This window comes from Aythya marila, assembly GCF_965140915.1.
Source record: "Aythya marila genome assembly, chromosome: 17".
In the NCBI taxonomy this organism is placed as follows: domain Eukaryota; kingdom Metazoa; phylum Chordata; class Aves; order Anseriformes; family Anatidae; genus Aythya; species Aythya marila.
Genome location: NC_139058.1, coordinates 104,145 through 128,991, shown reverse-complemented (window position 1 = coordinate 128,991; position 24,847 = coordinate 104,145). Strand labels below are relative to the sequence as shown.

Sequence of the window (24,847 nt, the reverse complement as noted above, 5' to 3'; positions counted from 1 at the left end):
ATTACTCTGTTTTGTATTAACTACACGGAAACACACACTGTTAAGTTCATTATCTGGAGATGAGTAGAGGGGGTAGTTTATGAGGTAAGAAGTGGTCTTTGGGATGAGTCTGAGGATGCTGTCTTTCTTTTCGCAGGCAAAAAGAGCAGTGCAACGAGGAGCCACAGCGGTCATCTTTGATGTTTCTGAAAACCCAGATGCCATTGATCAGGTATGAACAGGGGAGGCTAGATATGAACAAGGGAGCCTAGTTTTATTATAGCCTCTGCTGGGTTCTTTTAGAAGTAAGTGCTGAGGCAGGGCTTCAGGTCATACAGGTCTCAGAGCACACTTACATCATGACATGCAGATTCTGACCCTCTCTAACATTGTGCTGTGGATTTCCTACTCATTCTCTGGCAGACTAGAAGCAATGAACGTGCTGAGAATGGTAGAAAGAGTAGAGTTTTGGGGACTTATTTTTCTTCTAGCCTTTGGTAGAGTACAGAGTCCAGGACTGGTACTAAGGTTTGGAGAAAGGATAGAGACATTTTTTTGGCCCTCCAGTCAAGAAGGATTTCTTTGCACAGTTCTGTGTACAGAACACAGCTTGTGATCAGTGGTATTGTTGAGCATCCATTATTTTTGAGATTGCAAAATGGCTTTCCAACCTTGTTCAAACAAATTCTTACAAAACTTATACCTATTTTTTCTTGTTCACAGTTGATGTATTCTGGCCTAAGTATAATGTGGACAATCGGAGCTTTTCTTTTCTTTTCTTTTTTTTTTTTTTTTTTTGGAGAGGGGGAGGGGGTTCTACGTAACTCCCACTTTAGATGGGTAAGCTAATAGTTCTGTGAGAAACTTTGACAAGATCCTAGCAGCCAATTCTGAATTATTTGAGTACAGAGAAGAAGTTTAACAAGCATGCAAATAGTCTGTATTTATTTCACTTTTATTTTGTTGTCATAGAGTTACAGCAGGAACAAGTGAGCAGAATGTTTTCAAGTGCATTGAATTTGGGGGGGAAAAGAGAGACCATCTATGTTTACATTTAAAAAGCTGGCTTTAATTATGAAATGAGCATCTGTTGGACAAAGGAATGCGGATTCTGCAATAGATGCTTTTGAGAAATTTGGTCTGCCTGTACATCAAGGGTGCAGACTTAATTTTGCAAACCTTCTCAGATACCATTTTCTCCACTTTATATGCAGAAAAATTATCTGCACAAAGATTTTTTTTCTCATTTTTTTTCTCTGTATTACAGCTTCTAATTACTTTCTGTCATCCATCTCAGAACTTGCGAAGCTCTGTTACTGCCTCTTGTTGACTTCCATCTACCAACAACAGCTCTCCTTCCTTGACTCTTGCTAATTAACTGGGTGCAACTGTGCCCAGTATTTGGGAAGCTAGTCTAGTGGATGATTGAATATTTTGGGTGTATGAATAAAATGAAAGAGATTTTGTGGGTTTAATTCCCATAGATTTGAGTATCTTTTGCTATAAACTAAAAATGAAGCTTTATTTTTAGAATTTGTTCTGTGAAGTCAGATCTGTTTCTTGGTTTTAATTTTGCATAATGTGAAGAGGAGTAACAGCATCCAGGTCATCATGTTTAGCAGAAGTCTGTCAGTGTGCAAAAGCTACTGGGGAAGGAGGTGACTCATTCCTAGACAAGAAAGCTTGAGAGAGAATATGTGCCTGGGAATGTCGGGACAGTGATTGAATTTGGCCTTAGGCTAGCAAGCCTTACAGATGTGTAGGATCTCTGGGTTGGATTGAGTAATTCAGCTAGTTTTGAGTTCTTCAGAATATGTCCATCTTAAAAATAGCTTGATCAATGTTTTCAGAAACCCAGTTAAACAATCGGAAGATTGTGTTTTAAAGTCTTGGTGAAATCTGTCACCATAATCTGGACAGATTAAACAATACTTTGTAAGTAGGATGATAGACTAGTCGATTAGTAATTTCTACATGATTTAGCTAAAAAGAGCAGGTGGATATCAACACAGTGTAGATCTGGTATCTCTGCCATATGCTACTCTTTTTGTGGGGGGCATCCCTGCCTATGGCATGGGTGTTGGAGTTAAATGATCACTGAAGTCCTTTCCAACCCAAGCCTTTCCACGATCTATGATTTTATTCAATTTGCTTACATTCCTGTCATCTCATTCCTTTCCCTATACCATTTATATCTGCTTGTCAGTGCTTATGTTGTATCAATCAACGTCTATAGTAAGATTTTTCTTGTGGGTCATAATAAGTTACTTGACTTTATTTTGCGCCAGGGGAGTTTTAGGTTGGATGTTAGGAAGAACTTCTTTATCGAAAGGGTTGTTAGACATTGGAACAGGCTGCCCAAGGAAGTGGTGGCGTCACCATCCCTGGAAGTCTTCAAAAGATGTTTAGATGTAGAGCTTAGGGATATGGTTTAGTGGGGACTGTTAGCGTTAGGTCAGAGGTTGGACTCGATGATCTTGAGGTCTCTTCCAACCTAGAAATTCTGTGATTCTGTGATAATGTGGTGCCATTTTGTAACAGATCAATTCTGCCTTCTTTTTATTCTCTTATCTGGTATATAGTTTAGGAGATTGTTATGGATTTAGTGCCCACAGAAGTTGTGCATGCTTGAAGGTTTTCAAGAACTGTCTGTGTAAAGCATGAGAACACCTTATTTTGACCAAGAGATTGGACTCCTGAGGTCTCTTTCTACCCATGTTATTTTACAGTTCTATGATTTAGCCTTTCATAATAGCTCAGCTGAACCTGGAAGGCAATTTCAGGGTGAACTAGTGTATCTACTCTTATACCTCCAGTAATTGATAGTATCCTAATAACTCAGCAAACTTATTCAAATAGTTATGCAGCAGAAATTATGGACTTCAACAAATTGGTAAGGCACAAAGAACATAGAAGATACGAATTCATACTCTTGACATTAGATTGTACAGGAAGCCAAAAAATTGTATGTGAATAAAAAAAATTGCAAAGTTGAAATAATCCAAAGTTCAGAAAATGGTAATATACTAAGGTAATTTTTTATTGGCACCTGAAGATTTTTACTCTTCTTCCTTATGGGTTTTAACATGTGACAGTATTAATATATGCACTTGCACCTAGTACAGTTTAGTTAAAGCTGCTGTTCAGAAATAACGTTTGCTTATCCTCACATCTTAGTTTTACTCAGTAAAAACCAGCTTAATTCAAAAGTTTGACACTAAAAGATTAATTCACACTTAAGTGAACACTTTAGTTTGTGCTAGAAGAGAGCAATGGGTGTTTGGATCCATTCCACGTTCATATTCCTTTACTCTTCCATCCATTTACTAGTATCATAGAATCACAGAATGGCCTGGGTTTAAAAGGACCTTAAAGATCATCTACTTTCAACCCCCCTGCTCTGGGCAGGGTTGCCAACCACTAGAGCAGGCTGCCCAGAGCTGCATCCAGCCTGGCCTTGAATGCTTCCAAGGATGGGGCATCCACAACCTCTCTGGGCAACCTGTTCCAGTGCCTCACCACCCTCTGAGTGAAAAACTTTCTCCTAATTTCTAACCTAAATCTCCCCTGTCTTAGTTTAAAACCATTCCCCCTTGTTCTATCACTATCAACAAACATAAACAGGCATTCCCCCTCCTGTTTATATGCTCCCTTCAAGTACTGGAAGGTCGCAATGAAGTCTCCCCAGAGCCTTCTCTTCTCCAGGCTAAACAAGCCCAGTTCTTTCAACCTTTCTACATAGGAGAGGTGCTCCAGCCCTCTGATCATCTTAGTGGCCCTCCTCTGGACTCATTCCAAGAGCTCCACATCCTTCTTGTGCTGGGGGCCCCAGGCCTGCACGCAGTATTCCAGGTGGGGTCTCACAAGAGCAGAGTAGTCCAGCTTCTCATCCATCCATCAGGACCCCTCAAGTCCTTCTCCGCAGGGCTGCTGTCAAGTTCTTTTTTGCCCAGTCTGCATAAATACCTGGGATTGCCCAAGTGCAACACCTTGCACTTGGTCTTGTTGAAACTCATTAGGTTTTCATGGGCCCACTACTCCAGCCTGTCAGGTCCCTCTGGATGGCATCCCTTCCTTCTGTTGTATTGACTGCACCACTCAGCTTGGTGTCATCTGCAAACTTGCTGAGGGTGCACTCGATTCTATTGTCTATATCATTGATAAAGATGTTGAAGAGCACTGGTCCCAAGACCAACCCGTGAGGGACACCGCTTGTGATCGGCCTACACCCAGACATAGAACCATAGACCACAACCCTTTGGCTGCAACCAGTCAACCAATTCTTTATCCACCTAACAGTCCATCCTTCAAATACAGAAAAATGTGTTAAGGGACCACATCAAAGCCTTTGTTCAAGTCCAGGTAAATGATATCCATCACCCTTCCTTTGTCCACCGATGCTATCACTCCATCATAGAAGGCCACCAGATTGGTTAGGCAAGATCTGCCTTTAGTGAAGCCACGCTGGCTATCTTGGATCACCTCTTTATCTCGTGCATGCCTTAACATGTCTTCCAGGAGGATCTGCTCCATGATCTTCCCAGGCACAGAGGTGAGGTATTTCAGAAGAAAGGTAGTTGTCTTGAAATGTGCCTTCTGAGTAGACTTTTTTGTTATCGCTGTTGTTTTAGCTGAACCAGGGCTTAGAAGACCCTCTGAAGAGACCAGTGGTATATGTGAAGGGTGCTGATGCTGTCAAGCTAATGAACATAGTTAACAAGCAGAAAGTTGCACGAGCAAGGATTCAGCATCGCCCACCACGGGTGAGTCTTTAAGAAACTTTATCTAGGTATTACACTGCTGCACACTGAGTGTGACATTGTTTTGATGCTCCCAATGAGCAATAATAGATGAGAAATTCTGTTGACCTAAATAAACTGAGCAACTGCACTGTGAATAAGTAGCTACACTGGATGTAAGCGTAGTTTCCACAGTGTGACACCTGATGTCTTTCATATAGATTTTTCTAAATTTATAAACAGCTAAAAAATTATATAATAGAGACTTTCCTTTTCCTTAAATAAAGTAGGTATTAAACACACCTGGTAGTTCAGATTCATCAGGTAGGTATGTTAGCTAATATTTTGTGTGTGTTGTTTTAAGCATGGGTTAATTAGCTGATATCTGATATTTGTAATTTTAATATAAAATTGTTTTTCCAGATACTTTTTTGAACACTACTGCATGTAGTTTACAGAAGAACAAAGCTAGAGGTCAACAATGACCCAGTTACCATTTTGCTTTTGTTTTATTGTTATGGACTATTTCCATTAAGAAATGTGAGAAGTATACAATCACTGAAGATTCATATATTGATTTTTACTTGCTCAGATATACAAGGAAAGCAATAATCCATAAAAACTTGTACTAGTGTGATTCAGTTAAAAAAAAATATATAAGTTTTTATTTTTCTGTGGAATCAGTTCAGAGACACTGTGAATCTGACATCTCATGATTGGCATTCTGTGTATTTCATTCAATTGCAGTAACATAGATACTCCAGGTTTTGTCTCATAAAATCCTAGTTAATGATCACAGTGCACTGAATTTTGACATCGTCACTGTGTACATGTATAAAGTATTTTTGTTCTGATTTTTAAGCAACCCACCGAGTACTTTGATATGGGAATTTTCCTGGCCTTCTTTGTGGTTGTATCTCTTGTTTGCCTCATTCTTCTTGTCAAGATCAAACTGAAACAGCGACGTAGTCAGGTAAGAGCAGTAATGGTATATTTATCAAATGCTGAAATTTGCCTTCTTTTACTTTGTCATAGAACTTACTTGCTGCCTTTGGGGGTGCAGGACACTAACTTAGAATAGCCATCTTTGTGGAAAGGGTTTTAGTCATAGATGTAGACCTCTGAAAAGATTTGGAAATGTCTTTAAATGATAGCTACGTTGACCTGTGATGTCTCTTCAGTTAAACGCAGAAATTAAATGAGTATAGAAGCAGTCAATTTAGTCTTTAGGAAGGAAGAACATTTCTGTTTTTTCAGAGGCTAATTTATCAGTAACACTAGTGTGCTTCAAACAGAAGTCCACGCTCAAATGGTGTATTGTGAGGAGAATATCAGGAATGAATGAGAAGAAATCACAACTCTTTTCAATAGAATAATATCTTTTGATTCTTCATCGGAGAAGGTTGCAAGGTAAAAAGTTTGTTTAGGAGTAACTCGAGATGAGATGTTTTGAGTTTGTCCTGTTAAACATGAAAGGGGAAGCTAATGGAAATTTGTAGTTTTAAACGGTCCAGTACATGGATATACATGTAAAAGGAATGCGAAGCCCAACAGATGTTTAGAAATATTGCCTTGGACATGCTGAGTAGGAGTTCCAAGATGTTATGAGCCAACAGCACATAGTATGAGTCTCAGAAAGAGAGATGATAAATTCTATAGTGAAAAGTAATCTACCCCCTTCCTAACTGTCCTACTGATCAAGTTGCTGGGGGAATGATGCAGTTCATTCAGTAGCATTTAATTTTAATCCCTGTCTGAAGTACTGTTTCTGGTAATATGGTCATAGTGGCATAATGTGGCATTACAGTCAATATTTACAGTTTTAAAAAGCACCTGACCACATCCGGTATGATGCCTTGTATAGTTGTTGCCTATCAATTGAACAGTTGCAGCATATCCCAATTATGAGCACTTTCACCCTATTTCAATCCAAAGCAGCTCATCATTCTCACTACCGCAGGTGGCATGCATTCTTTTCAGGAGGCTTCTGATCTAAATTCTAATTAGGATACTCTCTTCATTTATTAAGTTGTAACTTAGTTTTGGCCTGATGGGATTTGATAAGATACATTAATTTGATATGGCAGTGTTTCTCTGCTACCACACTACAGTTTCATGTGCAGCTGCACTGCCTTTTTTTTTTTCTTCTTCTGTTCTAGAATTCCATGAACAGGCTTGCAGTGCAAGCACTGGAAAAAATGGAGACCAGGAAGTTTAAGTCCAAAAGTAAGGGACACCGGGAAGATAGCTGTGGTGCACTGGATACACTAAGTAGCAGCTCCACCTCTGACTGTGCCATCTGCTTGGAGAAGTACATTGATGGGGAGGTAAAGGATAGATGGTTTCTTTAGTGTAAACTGATAAAGTAACTGATTTACTTTAGCACTGTGATATATGGCTGGTTGTTAGATGTATTGTATGTTGAGGTTGTGCCATTTGCCAGATGAATTACATTGAGTAGCCAACTCAGCCTAAAATGCATTCCACAGCTGCCAATGAAAAACCTAAAGGACTTTTGAGCTGGTGGAAGGGGATCAGGAGCAGGATGTGGCCCTCACAATCCATGAGGAAATGGTTGGTGAACTGTTACAGCACTTAGATATACGCAAGTCGATGGGGCCGGATGGGATCCACCCTAGGGTGCTGAGAGAACTGGCAGAAGAGCTGGCCAAGCCGCTTTCCATCATTTATCAGCAGTCCTGGCTATCAGGGGAGGTCCCAGTCAACTGGGGGCTAGCAAATGTGATGCCCACCTACAAGAAGGGCTTGGAAGGTTGACCTGGGAAACTGTAAGCCTATTAGTTTGACCTCAGTGCCAGGGAAGCTCATGGAGCAGATTATCTTGAGTGTCATCACACAGTACTTGCAGGGCAAGCAGGCAATCAGGCCCAGTCAGCATGGGTTTATGAAAGGCAGGTCCTGCTTGACAAACCTGATCTCCTTCTATGACAAAGTGACGTGCTTGGTGGATGAGGAAAAGGCTGTGGATGGACTTCAGTAAGGCTTTTGACACTGTTTCCCACAGCATTCTCCTCGAGAAACTGGCTGCTCTTGGCTTGGACTGGTGTACGCTTTGTTGGGTTATAAACTGGCTGGATAGCCAGGCCCAAAGAGTTGTGGTGAATGGAGTCAAATCCAATTGGAGGCCGGTCACTAGCGGCGTTCCCCAGGGCTCAGTACTGGGGCCAGTCCTCTTCAATATCTTTATCGATGATCTGCATGAGGGGATTGAGTGCACCCTCAGTAAGTTGCAGATGACACCAAGTTAGGTGCATGTGTCGATCTGCTCGAGGGTAGGAAGGCTCTGCAGGAGGATCTGGAAAGGCTGGACCGATTGGCTGAGGCCAATGTATGAAGTTCAACAAGGCCAAGTGCTGGGTCCTGCACCTGGGGCGCAACAACCCCAAGCAGAGCTACAGGCTGGGAGATGAGTGGTTGGAAAGCTGCCTCGCAGAGAAGGACCTGGGAGTATTGGTTGATAGTCGGCTGAATGTGAGCCAGCAGTGTGCTCAGGTGGCCAAGAAGGCCAACAGCATCCTGGCTTGTATAAGAAGCAGTGGGGCCAGCAGGGCTAGGGAAGCGATTGTCCCCCTGTACTCGGCTCTGGTGAGGCCGCACCTCGAGTACTGTGTTCAGTTTTGGGCCCCTCGCTATAAGAAGGACATCGAGGTGCTCGAGCGAGTCCAGAGAAGGGCGATGAAGTGGTGAGGAGTCTGGAAAACAAGTCTTACAAGGAGCAGTTGAGGGAGCTGGGATTGTTCAGTCTGGAAAAGAGGAGGCTTGGGGACGACCTTATTGCTCTCTATAGGTACCTTAAAGGAGGCTGTAGCGAGGGGGGGGTTGGTCTATTCTCTCACGTGCCTGGTGACAGGACAAGGGGGAATTGGCTAAAGTTGCACCAGGGGAGGTTTAGGTTGGATATGAGGAAGAACTTCTTTAGTGAAAGGGTTGTTAGGCATTGGAATGGGCTGCCCAGGGAAGTGGTGGAGTCATCATCCCTGGAGGTCTTTAAAAGATGTTTAGATGTAGAGCTTAGTGATACGGTTTAGTGAAGGACTTATTAGTGTTAGGTCAGAGGTTGGACTCAGTGATCTTGATGAACCTAGATGATTCTGAGAGTTGAGGGATCTCATTTTTCAAGTTCATACTTCCATCAAGCTGCTTTTTTTGAGGAAGAACAGGTAAAGAAGTCAGGGTAGCCTCAGCATTTAATTCTCTGGGTATTCTTAACAAATTGTGTGCTATCTAAGGTGATGGTACATGTTGGACATAAGGGATACGTTTTGTGTTTTGCTTTTCAAGCTTTGATGGTACCTTGTCTTTAAAGTGTCGAGTACACAGCACTACTGAGAAACCAGAGGAGAAGCAGGGTTCCTGCCAAGGTTTAGGAACTGGTTTTCAGCTCCTAGTTAGCATCTCTGCATTGATGTCAGTGCTTGCCTTCTCTGACATGGTTCTATACAGAGGAAGTAATGAAAGGATGAAATAGAAGGTAGGTGCCTTAGAATAGAAGCAGACAATAAGTTTTAAACTTCCATTTAAAAATGAGTTGGGGACATCTTAGTCTGAAATGATTCATAAAAGATCCATACTCTTTAAAGGTGCAATATTTGAGTGCTTGAAGCTACAATTTAATGTCGCTTGTAGAAATTTAATGGTTAGCTGATTGGAAATTAGTCATAGTAGCTAAGATGATGGCAGACAAGAACTTCAGAAAGGCTCTTCAGAACTGACTGGACAGTAGATTCACACATAAACTTCAATGTAAGTGATGCATATGGGGAAGGGAAGAGCAAAGGGTAGCTTCGCATGTATATGGTGATTGGTTTTGAGGTGAGCATCACCATTCTGGAGCAAGATCTTGAGAATGTTCTCGAGAGCTTTGTGAATGCAATTCAGTACTCTGTGGCAGTCAAAAAGGCAAATCAGTTATAAGGAATGAGAAGGGACAGTCTGGAGAATTGAACAGAAAACAGTTATGTCAGTGTGTAAGTTCAGTCACGCACGCGCATTGAATACTGTGCATTTTTGATTCACTCATTTCACAAAAGGTATGTTGGAAATGCAGGTGTTTCAGAAATGGATAGTCAAAGTGATCAAAGATTTGTAATGATTTCTGCTTCAAGACTAGGATTTAGTCTGGGACGACTAGGAATTCCGAATCTGTTCAGTAGCTAGGTTGAAAAAAGTAGGAATAATCTGCAAGGTTTCACTCATTAGGCACCAGTATTTTTCATGTCCCTTTATCTGTTCCTGTAGGAGCTGCGTGTCATTCCCTGCACTCACCGATTTCACAAGAAATGTGTGGATCCTTGGTTACTGCAGCATCATACCTGTCCTCACTGCCGCCATAACATCATAGGTAAGTGTTGCTGCTGAGGTGCAGATTCTCAGCTGTGTCACCCACTATGGACTTTAAAGCTTACAAGATGAAACAGTGCTCATATGTAAATCTCCATACAGCCCATAGTTTTTATTGTAATGCAACTCTAGAAATACAGGTAGGACTAAATTCTTTAAAAAATGACTACATACCCTGAAATAACAGGCCGCATTTCTGTCTTTTCCTTGTGGGTACTATGTCCAGCAGAGGGCAGCATGTGACTTATGAACATAACTAGGACAGATAAGTTTAGTAGAATTATTTAATAATAATATGTTTTCTTTTTGGTAAGTCTGAAAAATCTTATGTTAATACAGATTTACGTAATGTAATGTTGTGGTGGTTTTACCTTGCTGGGCAGATAAACTCCACCACAACTGCTCTCTCATTCCCCCTCTTCTGAGGAAGAGGGGCAGAAGAAAGTTTGCTGGAAAGGAGAAAGGAAAAAAAAAAGAAACTTAAAGGAAAAAGGAAGAGGGGAAAAAGCAAGCGAAGTCTGTGAAGTAGCACAGAGAGGAAAAAAAAAAAACTGTACTTCCCATCAACAAGCAATGTTTGGCCACACCCCTGGAAGCAGGGCCTCAATATACATACCATTATTTTGTAAAGACAGACATCTTCATAACGAGAGCTCCACCTTCCCCTTTCCTAGCTTTTATTGCTGAGTGTGACATCATATGGTATGAAATATCCCTTTGGCTGGTTTAGGTCAGCTGCCCTAATGATGTCCCATCCCTACTTCTTGCCCACGCCCAGCTTACTGGCTTGGGGTGGGGGTTGGAGGAAGTCTTGATGATATGCCAGCAATTGCTCAGCAATAGACAAAACAGTGGTGTGATATCAATGCTGCTTTAGCTACAAGTACAGAGCATAGCACTATATGGGCCACTGCAGGGAAAGTTAATTACATCCCAGCCAGACCCAGTACAGATGTGTAAGGTGAAAACAAAAGCAATGACTGCCAGCCATGCTCTTAACCTGCAAGATCAGGACTGCTGTTTATGCAAAAAACTTTCCATATACAAGAACAGTATCTGCAATCACTTTACTTTTTTTTCATTATCATGCAAATACAGTTGAGTTTTTCAACAGCTTTCAGACAGATGCTCTTGACTTATTTTGAGAGTTACCGTATTTTTTCTTTTCCGCAAAATATTGGTACTTTTTTTCTTTTTAAACTGTTGTATGCATAATGTAACTAAATTCAGAACAATATCTTTTGTTACATGAAGTCTTTTCCCTTTATTCCCTTGTACTTCTACTTCTCCACTCTTACTTCTCACATTCAGAACAGAAGAAGGGAAACACAGGTCCAGTCTGTCTGGAATCCATCAACTCAGCACGCAGCCGGCAGCAGAGGGTGATTCTACCTGTCCATTACCCAGGCCGAGTGCACAGAGCAAACCAGATAACAGCATATCCCACACGGACAAGCATGGACCCTCATGGAAACCCAATCACGGTACTTACAGTTGAGAGACATGGTGAACAGAGCCTCTACCAAGCCCAGTCTGCAGCCTATATCCGAAGTTATCAACCTATTCATTTGGACCATGCTTTAAACACACATCACTGTAGCCTGGAACATAGGGCTTATTCTCCAGCTCACAACTTCCAAAGACCCAAGTTTGGAGGGCGCAACTTTTCCAAAGCAGCATGCTTTTCCCAATATGAGACCATGTATCAGCACTACTACTTCCAAGGCCTTAGTTACCCTGAGCAAGATGGACAGCCTTCAGCTGGCATTTCCTCGAAGGGTCCTTCCCGTGCCTTTCAGCCTGGTAGCAGCATGCTTTTCCCTCCTGTGGTACATGTAGTGCCCTCATCTCGCTTGGAGAGTGGCAGTACCTCCAGCTTTAGCTGCTATCATGGTCATCGTTCAGTGTGCAGTGGATATTTGGCTGACTGCCCAGGGAGTGACAGCAGCAGCAGCAGTTCTGGTCAGTGCCACTGTTCCTCTAGTGATTCCATGGTTGACTGCACGGAGGTCAGCAACCAAGGTGTTTATGGGAGCTGTTCCACCTTCCGCAGCTCTCTGAGCAGTGACTATGACCCATACATTTACCGCAGTAAGAGCCCTTGCCGAGTGGGTGAGGTTGGTGGTGCAAACAGGGGTGCAATTGTTCTCTTGGAGGGCCCCCATCAGGATGAGCTTCCAACTCATGCTCACAGTCTGGTGGGTGTTGACTGCCGGCCTGTGCCAGCTTCTTCCTCAGGGGACCAACTGTCTAATTGCAGCATGGATATGAACTATAGTAGTAATTCCTCACTAGAGCACAGGGATCTAAATGGCACTACCTCAGAGGGAGGACCTGAGGCTGCTCCTGGTGCTGCATTGGATGTTAAAATGAACTGGAAGAATCCAGAGATAGCAGGGCCACTTATGGAGCAAGCATGTGCATGCTGCCTTGAACTCCAGCACTCTGCCCTGGAGCCTAGAAATGGGACAGCCGATTGTAGTGCACTCTTCCTGAGCTCTCCACTATGGGGGGCATGTGGCCCAGGGATAGAACCACAGTCAGGGAATACTCAAGGCTTGTACAGTATTAACTCAGACCACTTGCATAGGACAGATGGGGTGAAATACGAAGGGTTGCCCTGTTGCTTCTATGAAGAGAAGCAGGTAGCCTGTAGTAGCAACAGTGGCAGTGGAGGTGGTGGCTGCTATACAGAAGACTATGCAGTGAATGTGCAGTACACGCTTCCTGATGACACCTTGCCAAGCTGCTATAAGGGTATATGTGATCTGGGTCAGCGCATTCCCATCATTCCTGAAGACAGAGACTGTGAGCTCATCCTACCTACAGAGTGCCAAGGGACCCATACAGGTAGCTGTAGTTCCTGGGATGGGACACCTGAACTAGATACTTACCTGCACTGCCAAGGTATAGGAGAGGTACAAGATGAGAGGGAGGTGTGCTACGAGGCAACATCTTTCCTTCAGCAGAACTGCTCTCAGGAAGAGGAAGCCAGAATGCTCTTTTCTAGTCCCATTCCGAACTCCCAGAAGCTGACAGTGACCACAAAGACCACAGGTAATCCGTGTGCTTTTTTTGATTATCTTTCTGTTCTAGCATATGATATGCATGATCCCTGCCAGTTTCTCAGGTATATGCAGACATAAAGGTTACTGACATCTTTTGCTGAAGAGAGTGGGTTATGAACTAATTCTTCACCCGAGTGTTACTCTCTGTACTCATTTGGCCAGTGCTAGAGGGATAGATTATAGTTTAACACCTAACTCTTTAAGAGCTTGCATACGCATACTTGTGGGGAAGGGAGGAGAGGGTGAAAAGTGATTGCTAGTATCATGTCCCCATTAGAGCTCTCACAGCAAGGAACACTGTGCCACTCTTGACAGCTTTGGCAGGTTTGAATGGAAACTTGAATGCCAGTTTCAGGGCTCCTATTCCAGTGACTGACTGTCCTTGTGGTGAAAAGATTTTCCTTAGATCCAGTCTGAACATTTTATGTCTCAGCTAAAGCCTGTTACCTCTTCTCCACTGTGCATCACTGTGAAGACTCTGTCTCTCTCTCCATGACATTCACCACATAGGTGTTGCAAAGCTGTTAGGGGGTTCCCCCAACACCTTCTTTTCTGGAGACAGAATGACAACAACTCCACTCCCTCAGCCTCTTGTTATAGGGCAAGTTCTTCAGCCCTCTGAGCATCTTGTCTGTCTGAACTTGATTCAGCCAGTGTCACGTTCTGGGGGCCCCAAAATGGGATGCAATATTCTAGATGCAATTTTCCTTAGTTTTAACTAGCAACTATTTCTTTATCCTTCAGGTGCTGGATCTCATCCCATGGAGAGAAGCCGGATCAATGATTAGACCTGTCCAGATGACAACAGGTGGAGAAGTGGAGCTTATGGAAGACTCCAAATTCTCATGGACTCCAGTTTTTTTAAGCTTTGACAAACACACAAAAGTGGTAATGTGGAGAAGTCCCTCCCCCACTTTCCTCAGTTTCTCTTCCTCTGTGTCCACGTCACCTTGATCTCCTTTCTCCGTCTTGCCTGAAGCCTTCAGGCCTCCATTGGTGTGCAAAGCCCATGTGGGACATGGTATGGAGCATTCTGAGCTCTAGTGCCATTTCTATATTAATGACAAAGTGTTATTTATATTTTCTTTTTAAAAGTGACTATGTCAGCTCTTGCTGAGAGGTAACATGGTCTGTTAAATAAGCCAGGCTATGTGTAGATGCTGTTACCTCCTACTTAAAGGAGTCAGCTTTTGATAAGCTCAGGGCTACACACCTGCCTTAGAAACCAGATAGCACCTTGAAATAAAGTAGTCCAGAGGGATACAGCTGCTGAATGGATGTTCAGATACCAACTAATTTAGTAGCAAATCCTAGTAGCCAACAAGTTATACAAGTGATTTTGAGGGAGGTGAAGGATTGGACTGTTTCCTTCTTCCTCTCCCCAACCCCCCTTTCATGCTGCTCTGATGATTTGGCTAGGAAGGGTTTCCTGCCATTGTGATTAGTTTTAACAGATTGGGGGTAGGGAAACAGGTAGCTCAGAATATTCTCATTCCCACTTCCTGCTAAAACATAGACCTCATTGCATCTTCTGACTGGTGAAGAATGCTGGGGGCCCTTCCCTCAAACAGATGGTAGAAGAAAGTGCTTAGAAAGGGTGAAACCTTTGTAGATGATGAATCTTGCCTTCCATAGGAAGTTTTTTGGGCACTTGTTGCCCCTCTCCAATGCTGGGATATGCAGGAAAACAGAGTTTGCAGAGGGGTTTATAGCTTGCCTGGCTCATTTTGGGAATAGGTCTGATGCCTTGTTTCCTTATAGCCTGCAAGCATGCCTAAGGGAAGCAGTGCTTGTCACCTGTTGTGCACATGGGAAAATGAGAACTTGTTTTAGTCATTGTTTCCTTCTTTGCTGTGGTTGATGTAGCTTCCATAGATTGATTTGTTTTAAAGGTTTCTTGGGCCCAGTTAGTTGTGTTTCATTTTTGTCTTGTGTACAGAGTGTTCTCTGTACTCTATTAGCCTGGGCGCATCCTTTTGTTCTTGTACTAGTGGGGACGTTTGTTATCATGAGATAATGTACGTCATCACTTCTGATAGCAATTGTTTCCTGTGGAAACAGCGGCTTCTGAGTAAGAGGCTACCATAGCATGGTTTAAATTGCCTGTCATGCTGCATGTGCCTGAGGACACAGTGTCTGGTGTATTCTCAGAAGGAATTCTCCTAAAGGGAAACTGCTTAGTTAATGCCCACATTGCCAGTCTTCCAAAAAAGAAATAATTTGATTAAAGTTCAGTACACATGGGAGATATTTAAAAGACATGAAAAAAAGTTCATGTTACATTTTCAAACAAAATGTCCTTGACAGCACTGGGCTAATTGTGAAAACCATAAAAGTTAACTTGTTTTCTTTATAATCCCAAATATTTTAAAAGAAGCAAATAACCAACAAACAACAAATAAGTTTGTTTACTTTTACTTTTTGTACTAAATAAATTAGGAAAAAAACAACTATGTTGAAAGGAGTTCACATTAGATCTCTCTAAAAGAACAACCAAATCCAGATATTCAGAGAATTGATACAAGACAATATCTGGGTATAAAATTGAAATAATAATTAAAATAAACACATTTTCTATGTGTGAAGTTTATAGAAAACTTATTCATTCTCTGAATGACTGTACTAAGTGGTACGTGTTGGGAGAATAAACTCTAAATTTTTTTTTTAAAGTCTTACCTTTCTCCTTCCTCCACTCAAAAGAAAAGCATTTTACAAGTTATGGTGTACTGCCTGGGTTATTTTGCTTGGTGTTTTGTGCGGCATTATCTAAGGCCACCTACAATGCATTGTACTCTGTAACTGCACAGCATGTTGTGGTAAAATGTGGTTATAAAAAAAGGTATTTGAATGTTCTGGCTCATGGTGTTCCTGGATGTACTGGTCTCATTCACATGTTGTGGAAATCTTTGCCAGTACAACAGTCTCTGCAGGCCTTACCATACAGATGTACCCTACACTTGGTTTCCGTGTTTGGTTTTATATTCAACATTTAGTTAATTCCCTGCTACCTGTATGTGTCTATACAATCTATAGGCCAGCTGGCCATGATAGATGTTTTTTATAACAAAATGCCTTTCTACTACTTACATGAAAAGTTGTCATTGTGTTTGGCTCATGAGGCACTATTTAAAATGTTTTAAAAGTTATCTTATAGCACTTAAAATTGTTTTGTATAAAATTTGCTGTAAAGATTTGTAATATGGTTAAAGGGCTCTTTCTCCTTCATTACCATTTTTAAAATGTTTTAAAAGCTAGAAAACATCTTGTATATATTCTGTATATGTATAGCAGCACATTTCATTTATGGAAATATGTTCTCAGAATATTTATTTACTAATATATTTATCTTAAGCCATGTTTTATGTTGAGAGTGTGTGACATTATTGTAATAATCATTGAAAATCACTAACATGAGGCCCTGTAAATACATGATAATTGCACAAAAAGATTTTACAGTACTTGCCGACCAAAAATGATTTAAGAAAAGTTGTAGTTAGCTGCAGTTTTGTAAGAAAGTGTACAAATGTCTGTATTAAAAAAAAAAAAAATCAAAAACACACAAAAATACAGTTTTATTGCATACATGTGTGGAAGTTGTCCTTGTTTGTGGCGAAAGGACACAGCTGTGCTTCTCAAAGTACAGTCCTATGTGGACTGTTTTCAACAGCAGGGTTTCTTTGTTTGTTTGTTTTGGGGTCTTGTTTTGTTTTTAATAATAGGTAAACACATATATGCATACATGTACAGATCCTAACAAAAATGATCACGAAAAAATTTGTAAGTGGGACTTTTTGGAAGCAACACGCAATGTTCTGTCTCAGGGCCATTAAATTTCCAGGTAAGTGCCACACTTGAATATCCAGCAGATTTATTTATCTGTATGGTTTTATGCTTAGTATGAGGTTATTACTTGACAATTTGATCTCCTTCCTAGTACTGTCCCCAGGTAGTCTCACCCATTATCAGTGTTGCATGAGGCTGCCTGTCACTTTAAGGTCTCTGCTCAGACGTGGTTGATCTTGCTGTTGAGGAGGGGAAAGCTATACATTTTCATTGCAGGAAAACAAAGACTACACAGGAAGGAAGGGGAAGAAAGTATAGGACACAGAAGGAAAGGAGAATGTTTGGGAAGTTAGCACACCAGAGTATGCTGTGGAAAAGATGGGGTTAAGAGCTCTGACATGGGAAGGAAACAATAGGAAACACAATGAAGTTCAGACTGCAAGGTGGTAGTTTTTAACTAAAAAGGTATCACTTTGGACTCTGTATTGTATGGAGGCTCTTTGAGGGGGTCATAAAAGCCACTGAAGCCTTGAATCACAATAGAGTGTCACACACCTTCTGGAAGGCTTCCTCATTTATGTTTGGAGCCTGCATGTTCCTTATAGCAAAGGAACTTACTTCTGGTTTAATTTCAGGTAAAAATAATCCTTTGTCCTGAACTAGAACTATTTTAGGACCTGAGCCAGCATGATACAGATGGATGCAAGTAGATAAATGATGTTGAATAGTCAAGCTAGATTCAAGCCCATACCCTGGATCATGAAATCACAGGCTTCTCTGAAATTGAAATCAGTTATTTTGTCGGCAGAGGGCATAATTTGACCAAAGACATTAGAAGAGAGTGGCTTTCAGGTATGTAACAGGTAGAGGACAGCAATCTCCATGTGCGTACATATATATGTGATGTATGTATATATGCTACTGTTGAAATCATTTGCCTCTATGTTATTTATTTCCGATACTGCAATACACGCACACAAAAATCCCTTCCAATCTCCTTCTTCAGTTTCTTCCATCTCACAAATATGTTCTACCTGGTAATTCCCTGGACTGTTCCCCACCTTTCATCTAAGTCTGTTCAAGTGCACTGTAATTCATTCACCTCAGAATTCACCCAAGAAGAGAGCATTCTCTCCAACCATCTGTATTATATGGGAAAACACCATGTCTGATGTGCTGGGAATCCTTCTATCATGAGGATCAATTAGCATCCTTATTTTAGGTACTATGAGAAAGCGTGGTCTGTGTGAGATGATGGGCAGAATAATGGAACAGCAACAGGCAAGAGGGAACTAAGCAGCACTGGCAAGTCATGTTCACTTCTCAAAGTAAATGCCTCTTTTTTGCTTAACTTGAATGTGGCACTTTTTTTTTTTTTTTTTTTTGGGGGGGGGGTGGGGTAGTCTGTCTCTTCTTGGTTGTGACTTTTTCTTAATGACTAAATAGTTGCTATAAAAATATATTTGTAAGGGGAAGTTATTTTCATTGCTGAGGTTTTAAGTATTTAAGGAATAACTTTGTGGCAAAATTAGAGTCTATGGGCACCATAAACCAACGTGGACCCTCCATGTAGGAAAATAAGAGAAGGCGCAGAATATTCTTAATGAGATTGTGTATTACAGAAATACTTGGTGTTTCTGTAATATTATCTCATGTTTGCTTTAGCAATATGGGGTACATCTGTCATCCTAAGACAGGTGGTTATATTTTGCACAGTAGTGCATTCAGAACACGGTGCTCAGCATTTATTGGTGTTCTCTATGCCTACAAGCTCTTTATGATCCTTGTGTTAAGAGTATCTTTTAAATATGTCTGTGTTCATACAACTGGAGCCAGCTTGCCCTAAGTCTTTGTTCAGGGAGACAACAGTATACCTGAAATCAGATATCTTTTGTGGACCTTATCTAGATATAGAGGTTCTGTGCTTCCACAACTTACTTAGTAAAAAAACGTTTCTTTCAGAATAAAGAATGCATTTTCCTCTTGGGGAATGAAACTGCTGTTAAAAAAAAAAAAAAAAAAAAAAAAAAGGCAACAGTTCCCAGAATAAACATATTTAGGAGGCATCTCAACCCTAATGCCAAGAAAGGAGAGCAGAACAATACCCTCTATATAAGAAGATGCCAATGCCTGTATGACAGTACTGTTTTGAAACAAAAGTAAGAGTTTGAGTCCTGACATTAAAAGGTGAAGCTAGAGATGATTTTGGTACCTGACACTGGTATTTAGACATTTACATAAATGAAGCTGAAGCTTCCTGTGAGCAAATGTAGCATTATTTTGGTCAGAAGGACAAATTACTGAAAGAATAAAGTAATTTTGCAAGAAAATGAAAGCAGCATTACCTTTAGCTAGCAACATGATGATGTTACAATTTGTAGAGAAAACCCTGAAATAATTATTATAATAAATTCTAACAGTTTGAAAACATATCATCTGAAAATGTCAATATGCTGTTACATCAGAAATAGCTTTTCAAAGCAATAAAATATTTTCCATATGTAATCATCCTCTTCATTTTCAGCTCAAATAGTCTTACAAATCCCCACAGCAAACAAGCCACTGGTAAACTACAGTACTTCTGCCTCTGCTACGCAACTCTCTTCTACACTATAGTAATGCTAATAACTCATGCAGAAATTCACTGTATTTAATTTTTTATAATTGTTAATTACAGCCATTTGCTGAACACAAGATGACCGCATGTAGGCACAACACATATTTCAGTGGTGAGTAATTTCAAGTTTGATTTGTTCTGTTTTCTTGACAGTCTTATTTGGTTCATGTGATATCCTTTGGATTTACAGTAAATTGTCTTGAGACTGAGATTCAGAATGCCTAATTTTATCCCAAAGCACAAGTGCTCAATAAAGATGAGAAACAATGAGTTGCATTAAATGTGTTGTGGGGATATTGCTATAGAAAAATGACACAATCTGAAGGAAATTATATTTTTCACTCTCAAGATCTCAAGGTAGTAGAATGATAACTTTGTTCAAAAATGTCTAGAATAATTTTCAGGTGAAACTATCACTGAATTGTATTTCATGAGAGGATTGTGAAACACTTATTTGCAAGCTATTACGTAATAGTTGGGCAAGTCTTTGTCAGGAGTTATGTTTTTGTAGTAGACCTTTCCATTAGGCAAAGTAGTGCACTAGAAAATATTTGGCAGTCTTTTCCACTGCCTGAGAAAGCTTATTAAGCAGAAGATTGAACTGGAATAGTCCTGCTCATTTAGTGGCAGTCCAACTGTCTGCTGATGTGTTCGCCTGTACTCTTACAGAAAGTAGATTCATTTTCCAGGGCTATCAGTAAAAAATCTCATATTTATAGTATTGCCAGGGGAGCTTGGAATACAGAGACCATAATTCTGCAATACTGTTGGGTTGTCCGGATGAGCAGTGTTTTTAAAATTCCTCAAAACTGTACTGGCTATAGAAAAACTGTCAGAAACATGTCTTAAATAAGATGATTTTGTTAATGCTTGATTGAAAAAGCAGATGAAGGTGTTGGATGTTAAAATGGTCCTGAAAATACATGCAGATGGATTTTCAGCATCTGATGAATGGCCAAATACACTTACAATCTAGGCATGAGATTCAAAGGAAGACAGAGCATCTTAAGCAATTGTTTCATCAGCACCTATTCTGCAACAAAATTGAGTCTGCATTACTCTATTCTCAGTGCTTTCCAGTCATATATATCAATAAATTATCTTCAAATTTTACTGTGGTTACAATGTATAGAATATTTATTTTTTCTCAGAATGTAATCTAACATATTTTCTTCCTATGAAATGTTAGCAAGATACAAGCATAATATGCTGTATTAAATAATACATTTCCTATACATATATAAATATATATATTACTATGATAACAGATCACACATTTTTAAATTACAGTCTCTATTTTCCCTCCAACATAACAATATTAAGACAAAAGTACATATAAAATCATTTAGTCAACAAACAAACCTATTTTTTTAAGTAGATTTTGAATTAGGAAGGCCACCTTTCCAGCTGGTTACCATCCAAAGTCCACATATTCTGTAGGCTACTGTAACTGACATGCTGCATAAAGTTAAGAGGCAATGTCATAAAATGCTACAGTGGCAGTGCCATCCATAAGTACTCACTGCCCTTGCTTTTGGTGCACTCCTCTCTTTTTCCTATGGCTTATTCTCCACATAGCTAAGATAGCTCACATTTCTGTGTAACCACCCAATAGATAAGAGAATTTCTCACTGGTAAAAGCTGGGAGACAAGAAAGGATCTGGGGTGCCGGTCAACAACAAGCTCGACGTGAATCATCAGTGTGCCCTGGCAGCCAAGAGGGCAAACTGCACTTTGGGGTGCATTAAACACAGCATAGCCAGCCAATTCTGGTGATTCTCCCACTGTGTTTAGCTTTGGTGCAACCTCAGCTTGAATATTGTGTACAGTTCAGGTCTCCACAATATAAACAAGATGTTAAGGTCCTTGAAAGCATCCAGAGGAGGGCATCAAAGCTGGTAAAAGGGCTGGAGGGCATGCTCTATGAGGAGAGGCCGAAGATGCCTGGTTGTCTAGTCTGGAGAAAAGAAGGCTGAGAGAACACCTCATTATGCTACAAATTCCTGAGCAGGGGAATGGAGAGGGAGGTGTCAGTCTTTGCTTCCTGGTGACCGATGACAGGACATGAGGGAATAGCACAGAGCTGTGCCACAGGAGGCTCAGACTGGACATCAGGAAAAAATTATTTACCGTGAGGGTGGTGGTCCAACACTGGAACAGGCTTCCTGGTGAGGTGGTTGATGCCCCATGCCTGTCAGTGTTCGAGAAGCATTTGGACAATGCCCTCAATAATGTTTTCATTGTTGGTTAGCCTTGAAGTGGTCAGGAATTTGGACCAGATCATCTCTGAAGGTCCCTTCTGAATGAACTACTCTAGTCTAACTAAGTGAAGAAACAATGATGGTAACTTTTAACCTGATCAGTTTATTGCACTACTACATAGCCGTGCATACCAGCAAAACAAAGTGTGGAAGGGCGCAGGGGCTGAAATGTGTGTATGTGAGAAGCAACTCCTCATGATGGTATTATTGTCAAAACAGTTGCCTTTGAAGTTGTGGCCAATAATACATTTGCAGCCTGTCCATCCTATTGAGAGAACTACTAGGTAGGAGTTTGGAAGGCCATTCAGATAAAATTGCAGAGAAATTCCCATTCTGCAGCTATTTTCAATTTGTTGAAGTGCTATAAACACGAAATGACATTTAGAGTTATGTGCATCATCCAGCTGTCAGTGCTCACCTGCTAATGTCATAGGGGCATGTATCGCTGTGTGCTGAAGCATGTGGGATTACAACAGTTGTGTGTCAGTCTTTTCTTCCTCTACCAAAACCTTATAGCAAATATCATAAAGTGCTGTATTGATGTATATGGTATATGTTGGCCATATACCACCATACTGCTGAAGTGTCTGTGCTAGGATTACAAGTGACTATATCAAGTTTTGAAACAAAAATACCCTTCAGAGATCTGCCTGTTCTTTATGGTTTCAGGCACATATACTAAGAAGTACTACAAGGATCCTCTTGGTGCATTTCTATCTGTTTCCTAGTAGTAGAGGTATCTAGAACTGGGCAGTCTGAAAGACTTTGGGGAACATAATTTTCTTGACACTTTTGTCAGTGCATTTTCCAATGTACTGTGCAATACCATAAGCTTAGTCTTTTTCATTGTTGACATGGCCCGTTGATCTGCTGTAAGTGCTATTTCTCTGGCTCTTATGTATGGAAATAAGATAAACATTCCCTAAGAAAGGCACGTGAAATATTTAGTTATTTAAAAGGTAGCTGAGGAACTGATCTCGGTTTCTAGATTCTCTAAATTTTGCACTAGTATCATCATTCTTTTTCTTGTTGTTTGTAAAGGGATTTCTCCAATTTAATAGTGAAATTAAAATCCTTTCTGAAAAAGAGATGTAAAAAATGTTCTGCCTTTTTTTCCTTTTGCAGTGGGTAGAAAACAGTCATGGGAGGCTCCTTATGTTTTTTCAGGTTATCAGCATTAGTTAACTGCTGTATGAATTTTCCTTTGACTGTATATGTTTAACTGCTCAAGAACATTTGGTAAAACAAGAAAACAAAGCTTCCTCAAAATGTGCTCGTAACTTAACTCTTAAGGATCTAGTTTATTCCGTGACTCCTTCATAGCTGTCCATTAATGAGTCAGAATAACCATCTAGAGGAAGTAAATTAATTTGCTTCACTACAAATCTTTGAAAGACTCTTTCACTGCACAGCATGATGCAAACACGGACTGTTAAAAAGGCAATTTTAAATTTTTCATTGGGTCTGAAACAGACAATATTTTTTAGTCCAACCTGATGACACATAAGAGAGAACTGGCATATTTTACAACACTTCCAATCTTGATTTTTGGCAATACTATAATTATTTTTTCCTGTAACCTTTCCAGCAGTTCATGCAATATGTGCTAGATGTTTCCATAATATTCTGATATAAACAATTCCATAACTGCTGGCTTAGTAAAGTCCTTTTTCTATTAAGCATTTATTGTGCAATTGTGGCAGTCATCTATGGTACATAAATGGAGTTGGAATTAATTCAGTTCAGGTAAAAGACCAGATGTAGAATGGCAAGTAAGGCACAATATTTCACTGTTCCATCTAAAAGATGCCCAAATTTTTGAAGGAAAACTATAGTCTCCATGAAGAGAAGGGCTTTAGAGTTTAAAAACAGAATGACAAATACTATAATGAATGCAAACTGTGTCAATTTTCTTACTTTTCTTCATTATCTTTTGCAGATGCATTGAGCAGTTCTCAGATCACAGGTCTGGTGTATAGAGTATTGGTATGCTTAAACTTATATTTATTCCTTTTGTTCTAACTGGAATTACATGTACTGTACTTTAATGTCACTCTAACATAGTTTAAGGAAATGCTCACTAATGTAAACTTTTCTAGTCTACCTATCTGACCTGTATTGTCTGTTTTTCCTAAGTATCTTGCTGAGCTGGACTTGAAGCTGAAAGGCTCACTGTTGATCCCCAGTGGTGGGATGAGGAGTCTGAGCAATTTAGGTAGACAGATATTCTACAAAAGAGAAAAAATAGTTAATGCTGTCTGTTACAACCAAATAGAAATTATTTCACAGATTGGATCCCCACTGATATTTTAGTTCTTCCATAATTAGTCTTAAAAGTGCAATGCCATTTTAATTTTGCAGGCAGGGAAACACTTTCTTAGCAGTTAGTTATCAAGGCAACTGTTGTGCATGTTTTCCGATGCACAGCCTGGCATAGGTGTTGACAGCAGAATACAACTCTGTAAATATTTAAGGCTGCTAGGATTAATACCTTTAACCTTGGAGTGAGAATTGGTGTTAGTCTCACTATCTAAAAATTTAGTTGATTTATAATTTCCTTGAACAATCCTTTAAGAAGTCCTAAGCTCATATCCAAAGTTAATGCAGGACTTCAGAATGGCATATGATAGTTTTTGAAAGGAACACTTTATGAGCAAAATTGTCATAATCATTGGTGAATCTGACTGCTCACACATACATACTTGTTTATAAGTGTCATGCACACCTTGACCCAGTGAGAATTAGTCCAATGACACATTTGCAGCTGAAGCTCCATTGAGAGTGTGCCTCCTGAATTTGATTTGATTTTTGTTTGTATATCTCTGCTTGTAGGAACAGAAAAATCTAGAAATAGAGCATTGGCAACCAGGCTGATAATTCCTCAGTCTTTTACTCCCAATTTACTGTATAGTGCCATTTAGAGATGTTTACATTAAAACCAAATAAACTCTGGCTTCTGTGGCAACTGAACGGGATATCAGTATCCGCCTCTGTCTTCAGCCTTGAGAATAAAGAGACTAAAATGGCCTGATTAATACA

General features: G+C 40.3%; 2 protein-coding genes across 2 annotated transcripts in view; one reads left to right on the top strand and one right to left on the bottom strand.

Moving 5' to 3' along the window:
* Window positions 1-16,833, top strand: part of ZNRF3 (zinc and ring finger 3) — a 94,790-nt gene extending 77,957 nt beyond the window's left edge. The window contains exons 3-9 of the mRNA XM_082774035.1: window positions 137-211; window positions 4,611-4,742; window positions 5,581-5,691; window positions 6,878-7,045; window positions 9,978-10,080; window positions 11,391-13,136; window positions 13,892-16,833. Of these exons, the coding sequence (XP_082630161.1) occupies window positions 137-211; window positions 4,611-4,742; window positions 5,581-5,691; window positions 6,878-7,045; window positions 9,978-10,080; window positions 11,391-13,136; window positions 13,892-13,935 (2,379 nt within the window). The 3' untranslated portion in view covers window positions 13,936-16,833. The remainder of the gene's footprint in view (window positions 1-136; window positions 212-4,610; window positions 4,743-5,580; window positions 5,692-6,877; window positions 7,046-9,977; window positions 10,081-11,390; window positions 13,137-13,891) is intronic.
* Window positions 16,834-17,307: 474 nt separating this feature from the next.
* The window catches only part of KREMEN1 (kringle containing transmembrane protein 1), a 62,369-nt gene continuing 54,829 nt past the window's right edge, over window positions 17,308-24,847 (bottom strand). The window contains exon 26 of the mRNA XM_082774394.1: window positions 17,308-24,036. The gene's annotated coding sequence lies outside the window, so the exon portion shown is untranslated. The remainder of the gene's footprint in view (window positions 24,037-24,847) is intronic.